The 12,481-nt window shown below is 40.0% G+C and overlaps 1 protein-coding gene across 1 annotated transcript; it reads left to right on the forward strand.

The window, feature by feature from the left end:
* Positions 1-974: 974 nt before the first annotated feature.
* LOC135299393 (toll-like receptor 1) lies at positions 975-10,251 on the forward strand. Its single transcript, XM_064418395.1, has 2 exons — positions 975-4,869; positions 6,734-10,251. The coding sequence occupies exon 2, from the start codon at positions 6,824-6,826 to the stop codon at positions 9,227-9,229; it is 2,406 nt and encodes an 801-aa protein (XP_064274465.1). The 5' UTR covers positions 975-4,869; positions 6,734-6,823; the 3' UTR covers positions 9,230-10,251.
* Positions 10,252-12,481: the final 2,230 nt, after the last annotated feature.

Consider the following 12,481-nt stretch of genomic DNA (forward strand, 5'->3'; position numbering starts at 1 on the left):
GAGCTCAAAATGATTGACAAATAGTTTTTGCTTAGGTTTGGTGGATAAAAGGATAGGATCCAGGCACAGAAGTTTGTGAATTTTGAACTTGCCAAAAACAAGGTTTGAGTAAGGAAGATGAGTTTTAGGAGGTTTTTTTAAGAAAAAAAAGGGTGTGATACTTCACTTTTTAGCATGGCATTACAGCAAGGGAGAAGCAGTGAACTGACAGAGCTCTAATACCCATAAAGTCCTGGTGTCATTTTGATCCATTTTTACCACCTTGACCAGAGGGAGTGGGCGGGCATCTGCAGTAACAGAGCTGCCTTCTTCATATTATCCATGTTTTGAGAAACTCCTGACATCTCTAAATCATGCATTATTCCCTCTGACTGTCTACTGTTTGTCTTCTCATCCATATATCTTACTTTATGCTTATTATTAAAAGAATCTGTCCTTTTCTGCTGAAACAGTATCTCTTGTAGCATGGCTATGACTTGTTGTCAGAAAGCCAGTAACCAGTCAGAGCCTGAAAGAATTTCCCAGGTCTTGAGAGAGCAGGTAATTTAATGGTTTATTCACTGAGTTAGAAAAACAAACTACATTTACAATATTTGCTCTCCTTTACAGAAACATAGCAGGCCCCTCTGTCTGTATTTATACTGTTTTAGCTTGAAGAAAGCCTGGCTGGGCTCAGACAAACATTCACAACTGCTGAAGATGATAACAGCAAGCTTCCTCTTTGCCCCAACAAAGGAAGATTTTTTGAAATAGCTAGATGACCATCAAGCAGGAAGTTTCTCTTCAAAAATGTTTTTCAACATGTAAATGAGAGAAAAGGGATGTTATGATGAAATCCTCATGTAGTATAGAATATTTACATTTTATCTTATTTCTGTCTTCCATTACTAGCGAAAGGTTTTAATGTTTCTTTTTGCCTGAGGTCTAAGTAAGCTGAGATTTCTTGACTTGAAGCCTTGAACTGTGAGTGACTGTTTATGACCTGTAGAAAAAAGGTCAAATTTAACACCTTTAGCTCTCTCATCCTACTCAGCCTCAAAATTAATATAACACACCTGCAAATTGCAGACATTTCATTCAGGACTATGGAAATAAATGTTTTCTCTGCTTTCTTCTTCCCCTCCCACTACTGCTTCAGTGTGAAAACTGAAGATGATCAGACAGTTTGTTTTGCCTATCCCTTTCTCACAACCAGGGACAGCTGGATTATGTGTTACCTTGCTTGAAAATTTTCTTCAAAAGCCTCAGAGTTTTAGGCCAGTAATTCTTGAAACCTCTGCGATACAATTAACATCCCCTTGTGTGTAATCTTAAGAACTTATCTGGCTTCTTCTGTTGGCTGGAAGACGGGGAAACACTCTGAAAGTCAGAGAGTTTCCAAGAAACCTTCCCGTTACTCATGTGGGAGCCATAGCCATTACAAGAAATTAAGGAGTGGAAGGTTTTAACAAGGCAAGCAAGATTTGTTTGCCACTTTGGAAAGAACTTGGAACTATGTGACCTCAGGGAATGTAGCTGATGTTATCATAAGCAGAAGTATATAATTACAGTTCTCTGGTATTACAGGTTTCTGGATTCCAAAATCCCTGAGTGAATAAATTGGAAAGCGTGGCTTTTAGTGAGCATGGGCATCAATTAAAACTTGTGCTTTGGAACCAGAAGCCCACATACTATTATCTTTTCTTTTTCCATATGTGCCAAATAATTGATTAAACTGCTAAACATGCAATAAATTATTAGAGCTAATTTCTCTGATTCCACAAGAGAGAATGAGTTTCTCAAGTGTTATTAGAATATTTCAAACAATTATCTCGGTCTCTGTCATACTCTCAACCCTTTCTATAAAACCAGCTTTAAACCATGAAGAAATTTTTCCGTGTTCATGGGGCCATGTGTAGTCTCACAATGCATGAGCCAGTTTATCTGCACAGTTTGGAAAGGGACTAACCTTTTCTGTGCAGCCTGGTGATGTGTGCCTGCATTTGGTGCTGCACTGACTGCTGCTGCACTCTAGTTATCAGGAAAAGGGAGTGTGTAAATGTGTTCTGATATCAGATACTGTATCAGAGCAGATTCCTGGCATTTGATTAGTCATCTTGGTGACTAGCAGGAATGCTATTTTTACATAGATAAAAATGTCAACATACAAAACTGATAACATAGGAGTTAAACACCCTCCAAAACATAAAAAATGTGCAAAATTAAATTCAAGTGTAAAAGTGGAAATGTTTTTATGTGTATTTAAGTAGCGTAGAGTATAAAGGAAACTGGCAGACAGGCAGACTTGACACAATGTGGGTTGCCTGCTGAGAGCTCAGCTCTTCTTTAGCTTTAGGAATGTTACAAAACACCTTCACTGGAATTTAGCTGCAAAGAGTTAGAGGAAGGAAAGGCACTCAAGGAAAAATAATGGGACTCTGGGAGATTCTGCTGAGAGGAGGGTTCAAAACCTCTGTGAAACCCATGTTTTTACTCATGGCTTTGGTTGGTCTGTTTTTTCTTTTGGAAATATTTGCTGAGATTAACTGTAATGCTCATTTGTAGTCACTGTTTTGTCAAGGAAAACAATATTTATAATCAATAAGTGAGAAAATGGTGTGTTCTGCAAGGTGGCTCTGGGTTACCAGTTTGATTTCCACAGCTTTGGTCCTTGTGTCTGTTTATACCAAAGCAATATTGGCTTGAGCATGAATGTGATAGTGTCTGCTCACTTTGACTTGTGGTGGCATTTAGCCATTTTTCACCTACTTGACATACAGGTGACAATTACAGTTAAAGTCCTTGATGTGACCCAACACCAATGTTGCAAACCTTTAATTATTGTATTAACTTCTTTAACCCCATGTCTTGCACATGTTAAGTTCCCTTCTGCAGTTCTTGTCAGAGAGATTCTTCACACTTTTGGCATGGTGCTGGTCCTGAATAGCTTTTCATACCTGGCCAGGGGTAGTTGTGGTTCCTCTCTGGGTAAATAATGATGACATACAGGCAGAAGTGTGAAATGTCTTTTTGTGAACTCAGATAGAACAAACTGCAAAAAACCCCACCAATGTAAAATTCAGAAATGGAACAAGGTATCTGCATGAATATGTGTGAGATGACTATGGAAAAGATGGTATGTAGCTGGTACATTTTGAGATACAGGAACAGAAATACATTGCTTTTAGTTTTTGCCTGTCGTGAAAAATGACTGAATTAGTGAACTGAAACCAGCCCCAAATATAACATCACTGAAGTGGTTAGTAAAAATAAATAATGCAAGGTTCCTAATGGTTTAACAGAGGTATTCAGGAGTATCAGTTTTATTTTAACTATCCACAAATTTTTCTTTAGGGCAAACTGTTTATTTGAATGTATTTTAAAGCTTCATAAAGAAAGGTGGTAAAAAAATTAAACGTACTACAACTAAAAGGTGGTTTTAATAGTTGTGTGTGCACTACAGTCAGTTCTGATGAAAGCTGATGGTGTATTTGATTTCAACCATGCAGCAAATTTTTTTCTAGGAATCATATTCAAAGTAAAGCTGCCACTGTTTTGGCTAATTGTGAGATCATTATTCAGTCAACAAGTGCCTTACTCTATTCAGTGTCATGGATTAATGCCTACCAATAGGAGCATCTCTTTTAACTTGGAGTCTAGATGGTATCAGCTGGCAAACACTCTTGCTGCTTTATTGAGAAACATTCATGATCCCTGGTCTGATCTTGGGTCACAGATGTTGATTGTCTCCCAGGCTCTTGTCCCTGTTCACAATATTAACTGAATGGCTGCTTTCTTGGATTCCTTCTGTGGATGCAACAGCCTGGTCAGAGAGTGAGAAAACCGGTTTCATTTTCTCACAGTGGACTTGTGAGACTTTTTAGGGAGTCATAGAAACGATGATAACTTGTTAGTATAAACAACCTGCAGGTGGTGTTTTTCTACTCTCAAGGACTGTTTGTGAGAAACATGTTTTTGTTAGCTAGCCAATCAAGTAGAATGTGTCAAATCTGTCTATAAAAGAGAGGATTTTTCATATTAAATGCGCCCCTCCTGCAAACCAGCCTTAGAGTGAATTTGTGTCATTTCTGACTCAATGGTGACATCCTTCAGCCCCAGATTGCCCTAGATTGTGCCATATTCTTTGTGGCTTCATTACTGCTGTCTTGTCATAGGGAATATTCTCTGTCAATTTTTATAAATTGTTGGAGGAAGCCACAATGTGAGGTGTCCTTGATAACCATTCTAGTGTAAAGATGATTGGCCTGGTTTTTAACTTTGCCAGTTTGCCGCTGTTACTAACTTTTGAGATATAAACTTCTGTCATCCATCAGTGGACTACATTAATTACTCTCCTTGATGAGAAAAAATTTTGTAAGAGTAGAGCTCTGCAAGAGATCTTGATGTGAACAAAAGTTGGCAATGAGGGTTCTGCTTCCTCTTTTCTGTGTGTGCAAAGAGGAGATGCAGTTGACGGATTTCTAGAACATCTGTGTAACACCAGAAGCAGACTTGAACTTGAGCAGTCTTGCCATGGGAAATATTCTATACTACAGATAGGTTTATTTCCTCTTAAACCAACTAGTTATGTAAATATTAGAGGAGTAAATGTATTTTTAGTCTGAACTGTTAAAAGTTTCCTTTCATTGTGCTCTTAATACCCGCATTGTAAGGAGGTATCATTGATTATTAGAATTGTATATCTTGTTTAAAAAATACCTGGTTTTTTCGCTTCCCAAGGTAGGTAATTATTGAGGAATTAGCATCTCATGTGTGATTCCCCACCCTGAAGATTCTATATGTTTGAAATTCTATTTTGAGGATGCTAACCAGGTATGCAGAGGACTTTTGCTGGCTCTTCAGCTTAGAGATGGATTCCATGCACAAAAGGTGGGTTATATTTGCTTCATTATTTATAATAATTTTCTCTGATATATATATATATATATATATATATATTGGACTTCATCAAATCTTGGGTGCTGGTGTTTCTTTGATGTTGGAACATACTCTTGCATTTTGAAGTTTCAGTGAAAACACTCATCTGAATTTCAGCAAAGAAGAAAGGGAGAAAAATAATTTAGTATGGCAGTTTTAATTCTCAGCCAACTGTAATTTAATACCATTCTAGAACAACATTGGAAGGGTAACCCTTGATCCTAACTATTGCTTTTCTAGCTATATTTGCTTTACTCTTTGACTGTAGCACTCTGCAGGGCTACAGAGTGTGGCTTGTCCCTTGTTGCACTATCCAGCATAGCGTGTACAGTAAATCAAAACTCATTGTGTGCTGGGAAATGGACAGAGGATACATTTCTGTTTTTTTCTCCCTTCAGAACATTTTTTGCTTTATTACTGACATCCCTTTTGCCCAGGAGGAAGTTCCTCCAGCTAGTTCTAGATCAAAGTTTGTTTGATTCAAGAGTTAGATTGTTTGTCAGCCTGGACTCTGAAGAACAGAGCCAACTGCACCTTGAAGGAGCTGGGTCAGATTTCCTGGTCTTGTTTTGTCATGCAGTTGATTCTGTACTTTGACCAATCATCCCAGCTTAATTTCTTTTGTGTCCTCAGATACCCTAGCACAACTTTCTGAAGGTGTAATTTGGCCTCTCTATTGGATTCAACAGAGGTAGAAATACTTTAGTGATTTATTTTTTTAATACTTTAGGTGATGTTAATTAAGAAAGAAATGGATTGAGCCTGATAGGAAACTTGGATGGGAAGGGTTGAGTTTTTATATCAGTTAGTCAAATTATTACAGTCTAGCACACATTATAAACTAGAACTGAAATAAAAGGGTTTTTGGTTTCTATTTATCAAAAGTTTACACAGGGACAGAATTTTAAAACTCTGGGGTTTTAGATCTTTTTAACAGAGAAAAATCAGAACAGAAAACAAAACTGGGGATGTTTGTCTCCTGAAACTGTTTATGAGTTGTTTATGCTTCATGCAGTTGCTGTTCCCAGGGCTTTTCCCCCTTCTTCACCATGTTATCCCAGAGGCACTGCTAAGGTTGTGGATGAGCTTGACCTTGAATCCAGCTGCTACTGCCTCTGTGGAACACAGAGGAAGCCTTTGGCAGCTTCTCACAGAAACCAGACCTGTAGTCCCCCTGCTACCAAAACCTTGCCATACAAACCAAATACAATGGACAGTGTAATTCCTCAGAATTCTTGGCTTATTGGAAAAATGGACTCTTAAGTCTTTTTGCTATAACAAGGAGAAAACTGATAATCTGACCCTGAGAGGGTGCATGGCAATGTCCAGGGTCTGTGGGCTGTGAAGAAGAATATGCTTTGAGTGAAGAGGTTGTTATTGCACCAGTTCCTGTAAGGGTGTTTTTATTGGAATTTTGTTCCCAAATTTGTGTGAACTTGGGAAGTATAGAAATAGCAGATGGATGTTCTCCTTTATTTTGATGTTTGTTCTCCTTTATTCATAAATGCATTGATGTTGGTTTGTACCAGTTTTGTATTTTTTCATGATTGCTGAGAAATTTGTATTTCTTAACATCGATGTGGTTTTTAACGTATCAGTGGCATTCTGCCCATTCTAAGAGAATTAATTTATATTTGACTGAGTCAATAATTAGAGTTAAAGAACTGGTGTGAGGATGATTGATAAGAACTGAAAACAGGAGTATGTAAAATATTTTTTATTACATAGATTTTATATTGAAGTTTATTTTCACAATAAAAAAGCAGCTTCAACCATTCAACAGCTTCATTAAATTTCATGAATTTTTTTTTCATAGAGCTGGACTCATCAGTGGGACATATTGAACAGAAAACAAAGACATGCTTCTGTGTTTCTGTAAAAAACCTAGATAAAGCTGGATAGCATAATGAGATTCCTCACAAATATCTATGTCTTTACTTGTGCCTTTACATTGACACTATGGAATAATATTCAGCCAACTGTAGAAGATGAATTTATTGCAAATTATTCAAGCAGTTTGCTAACTAATATTCCAAAAAACATTCCAGTCTGTACTCAAGTATTAGATTTATCACATAATAGGATCTCTGGACTTAGTACCTCAGAATTTATTAATCTTTCTGACCTTCAAGTATTAAATCTTTCTTATAATCTAATTATGGTGCTTGACTTTAGTGTCTTCATTTTTAATGAAAATTTAGAATATTTAGATTTATCTCATAATAACATTTCAAAAGTTTCCTGTCTGACGCTTGCATATCTTAGACATTTAGATCTTTCTTTCAATAAGTTTACTGCCCTGCCCATCTGTCAGGAATTTGGGAACATGTTTCATTTGGAGTACCTTGGATTAAGTGCTACGATGATAAGAATGTCAGACTTCAGGTATATCAAACATTTGCAACTGCACACTGTCTTCCTGAACTTGGGGAATTTTTCACTGTATGAGCCTCAGAGTCTGACAGCCTTGACTACAAGGAACCTCCACATTGCTTTTGCAGCAAACCAAAACTTCATTTTTTCCCTCCTGTATGATGGAATGAGAACTTCAGAAAACTTAGAAATAGTTAACTTAAGATATACCTTGAGTTACAAAGATTTCCCCTCTCCACCTTTAATGCTTCTGAAGAAAATCAAGACAACAACTCTCACACTTGATGCTGTGGACTTACAATGGGCTATCATCCTGCAAATTTTTGTGCTTATTTGGTATTCACCCGTGGAACATTTGACTGTGAGAAATTTGACTTTTAGTGGACCCCTGGAGGAGCCGACTGACTATGCATTTCCATCCTTATTAAGCTCTGTGGAACAATTAATCTCTTTGGATGGCTCCATGAAGGCATTAACTTTGGAGCATGTTCGTAATAAGGTTTATTATTTTAACCAGGAGATTCTATACAGACAGTTTTCAGAGATGAACATTGCCAATTTGACAATAGCTGATGCATATATGCCACACATGCTGTGTCCCAATAGAACAAGCTCATTTCAGTATTTAAATTTTTCACACAATGCCCTGACAGATGAGTTGTTCCAGAATTGTGGCACTCTCATGGATCTGAAAATACTTATTTTGCAGAAGAATAAATTTGAGAGCCTTCTCAAAGTAAGCTTCATGACGAGCCGCATGAAATCACTGAAATACCTGGACATGAGCAACAACCTGCTGCGCCACGATGGAGCTGGTGTGCAATGCCAGTGGGCTGAGTCGCTGACAGAGCTGGACCTGTCCTCCAACCAGCTGGTGGATGCTGTGTTTGAGTGCTTGCCAGTCAACATCAGAAAACTCAGCCTAGAAAACAACCAGATCAGCAATGTCCCCAGGGGGGTGGCAGAGCTGAAATCCTTGGAAGAGCTGAACCTGGCATCGAACAGGCTGGCCGACCTGCCGGGGTGCAGCGGCTTTACGTCGCTGCAGTTCCTGAACGTGGAGATGAATTCGATCCTCACCCCATCTGCTGACTTCTTCCAGAGCTGCCCAAGGGTCAGGGCGCTGCAGGCCGGGCACAACCCGTTCAAGTGCTCCTGTGAGCTGCAGGCCTTTATCCGCCTGGAGAGGCGGTCGGGGGGAAAGCTGTTTGGCTGGCCGGCGGCGTACGTGTGCGAGTACCCGGAAGGCTTGCGAGGAACGGAGCTCAAGGACTTCCACCTGAGCCTGCTGGCTTGCAACACGACGCTCCTGCTTGTGACGGCTCTGCTGCTGACGCTGCTGCTGGTGGCTGCGGTGGCCTTTGTGTGCATCTACCTGGATGTGCCGTGGTACGTGCGGATGACGTGGCAGTGGACGCAGACGAAGCGCAGAGCTTGGCACAACCCCGCCGGAGATGTGGGGGCCGTTCTGCAATTCCACGCGTTCATTTCCTACAGCGAGCGCGATTCGCTGTGGGTGAAGAACGAGCTGATCCCGAACCTGGAGAAGGGGGAGGGCTGCGTGCAACTGTGCCAGCACGAGAGGAACTTTATCCCCGGCAAGAGCATTGTGGAGAACATCATCAACTGCATTGAGAAGAGCTACAAGTCGATCTTTGTGCTGTCTCCCAACTTTGTGCAGAGTGAGTGGTGTCACTATGAGCTCTACTTTGCCCATCACAAGTTATTCAGTGAGAATTCCAACAGCTTAATCCTGATTTTACTGGAGCCAATCCCTCCGTACCTTATCCCTGCCAGGTATCACAAGCTGAAAGCTCTCATGGCAAAGCGCACCTACATGGAGTGGCCGAAGGAGAGGAGCAAGCGCGCCCTATTCTGGGCTAACCTCAGGGCAGCCATTAACATTAACCTGCCAATGTGCAGTGAAGCAGATGAGTAGGAGAGTCATACACCTACGTGTAATATAGGTATGTGAATAACTGCTTGAATTTTTGCATTAAACTCTGTTAATAGTTTTTTTTTTCTGTTTTCTTACAATATTCCCAGTTGCAAAATATGGCACATATAGAAATTGCTGTTGCTTATTCAAGCTATCCAGGTAGTCACAAGTCATCTGTAGTTGCCCATCACCAACAAAGAGAATGAGAGAGAAATTTTCATAATGATTGACCTAATTTTTAGGTTGCATTTATTGTTTACTTTTCCTATTGAAAGCTATTTTTGAAAGTAATAAGAATAGTGGTTTGTTTGGTGTAATCAGGCTGGCAAGGCATACGTTTAATCTTTGTTCTGATGTGAATGCTGTGAGGTTAAGATTGTAAAGACCTGTTTTCTTGGTTTTAATTAAATAATACAAAGAAGAAAACTCGTTTGAATCCCATCTGTACTCGTTGGTACAGTAGGTGTTAAGAGTACAGTATCTACACCCTTTTAGCTAATTTTCCCTTCCTGGAAATATTTCCCTTCATCACAGAGACTCTTTCTTGAGTATATGCTGAAAAGTTGAATAATTAATTCTTGTTTGATGTTCTTCCTTTGCTGTGTTAAACATTACCAGTTGCCTAGAGATAGATACCTGTCAAGTCATGAGTTCATAGAATTTGCTATTCACTGTCTTCCAATGCATAGTTAATACCTGTAGTTATTATTTTTTATAGTATTGTAATAGCGCTGCTTTCTGCTGTGATTCTATCAAGCTATTCTGGATTGCATACTTTTTCTCTTTCCTAGTACTTAGAAACTTCATGTTTGGAGGTGAACCCCTTTTATCTCCAGGCTTCCACTGAACTCTCAAATGTTACCTTGCTCATTTAATGAGCAGGTGCTGAGGGTCATCACACAGGTGAAAAAAGAGTCATTTTCCCTAGGAAATAACTCCTCTGCTAAAATCTTACTGATTAAACTAATGGTGTTTTTTAGTAGGAGACATCTAGTAACTTGCTGTACCTGGATTCAAGAGTCTAATAAACTTCTAATTCTTTATCTGTTATTAAATTTTATGTGTCATTTCAGGGGTGATGTAGAGTTGTGTCATTGTACTTACAGCTTAATGGATCACAACTGTGGGCAGCACATGAGGTGATCAAACTCCTAAGAGGATGTGATCCTTAACACTCACTGTGGTGGCTCACCAAGCACACACCAGGTGTGGTAGCTAGATGAAACAGTGAAATTGAAGCTGTGGGAGAGCTTCCTGGTGTCCAAAGATGACACTGCTGGCACCCACCCACCAGTTCAGGTTAACCGGATAGGATCGCAGTAGGATGCCAGGTGCCTGGCTCCTGAGTTTTGGAAAGAAGAGCTAAAAATCCCTACTAAATCTTAATTGTCACTCAATTATTTCCACACTCATTAAATCTGTATCTCTCCAGTTTAGAGGAAGATGTTGTAGCAGATCATGTCAAAGCCTTATCCAGAAATCAAGATTTAGTAGGGATTAGGGATGCTGCTGGATGAGAGGCTGGACATGACCCAGCCATGGGCACTCACAGCCCAGAGAGCCAAACGTGTCCTGGGCTGCATCCAGAGCCCTGTGGGCAGCAGGGGAGGGAGGGGATTCTGTCCCTGTGCTCTGCTCTGGTGAGACCCACCTGCAGGGCTGCAGCAGCTCTGGGGCCCAGCGTAAGGAGAATGTGGACCTGTTGGAGTGAGTCCAGAGGAGGCCACAAAGATGATCAGAAGGGCTCTGATCCTATTAGGACAGACTGAGAGAGCTGGGGTTGCTCAGCCTGGAGAAGAGAAGGCTCCGTGGAGATCTTGTTGAGGCTTTTCAGTAGTTAAACAGGGCTTATAAGAAAGATGAGAACAGACTTTTCAGCAGGACCTGTTGTGGTAAGACAAGGGGTACTGATTGTAACTAAAAGAGGGCTGATTTAGGTTGGATATAAGCAACAATTTTTTTTAATGAGGGTGGTGAAACGCTGGAAAAGATGGCCCAAAGAAGTTGTGGATGTCCCATCCCTGGAAACATTGAAGGTCATGTTGGGAAGGGCTCTGAGTGATCTGATCTAGTTGAAGATGTCCCTGCTCATTGCAGGGAGTTGGACTAGATGACCTTTAGAAGTCCCTTCCAACCCAAATTATTTTATGATTCTATGATTTTATGATTTTACAGTTTTACCTCTCTAGGACTTCTTGACACTTTAAAGTGGGGAACGCTATCAAGAAATCCTGTGACCCTTCTTCCTGAAAGCCTTCTCCCCCTCCCAGGCATTACAGCCTAACGTGATTAGCAGTCACACTTAGTGCTAATGGGCTAAAAGGCACGCAGTCTATCCTGTTTACTAGACAAGAAAAGAGGAAGTAAAATTTCTTAATTCAGGCTTTCCGGTCTCTGTAAATTTAAAACATCAGCAAACTGGGGGTTATGTCCTAAATAATGTACAGACTGGGCTGTGGAGGAGTCCCTCACGTGAGCTTTAAGATTGTTCTGAAATGTAAATTTTAGGTGGGTGTGAAAGAAATAGTTTCTCAAGACTGCCACGTATATTGTTTTGGAATATTAATACTGTAAGGTCCTTTATACTCTGTCCTTCCCACCTCACAGATCTTTCATGCAGATGACAAATATTTTGGTTATGTACATACCATATACTACGGCTTCTTAAAATACATTACTGAGTTCCTTTGATAAAGCAGACTCATTTTGTCATGGTGTTTTTGTTGGTTTTATTTTCTAAGTAAGCATTTGACACTGTTTCTCATCAAGCAACATTGTGTTGGCTTAGTTAGTGTTCAGCCAGGCCAGATTTTAATTGTAAAGGTTACATTTGAAGCATTTTTATGACTAAAAACCACAGTAAAGACACAGAGATCAGTTTTAAATCCTTGAGCAGATTTCTGTGTCTGACAGGATTGAACTCAGTGATAGCAAATAAGACAGAGGGAAGAGCTTAATTTCTCAAGAAATTTCTCATTCAAGAAAATTATTATCTTAAATTACAATCTCATTAACTCAAATTGTGCCTTTTTCTCAGACTAAGAGGGACACCCAGCGGTCGATGAAATTATCACTGCTTCCTGAAAATGATCACTCAGTGTAGAACGTATGCAATGCTTTTTGACTCATAGGAAAACAGAGATAAATCTCATCAGCTGGCAGCTGGAGTAGCCTCTTGCAGGTGTGCAGGCTCGTGAGGATAGGTCAGGACGAGCTCTTTCTGTGGCAGCTGCCACGCTGGGGCAGTGGCCG

Source organism: Passer domesticus, chromosome 4 (genome assembly GCF_036417665.1).
Source record: "Passer domesticus isolate bPasDom1 chromosome 4, bPasDom1.hap1, whole genome shotgun sequence".
NCBI lineage: Eukaryota > Metazoa > Chordata > Aves > Passeriformes > Passeridae > Passer > Passer domesticus.

Bases quoted from the DNA above. Each gene is read 5' to 3' on its own strand.
- LOC135299393 (XM_064418395.1), top strand. From the start codon at position 6,824: ATGAGATTCCTCACAAATATCTATGTCTTTACTTGTGCCTTTACATTG.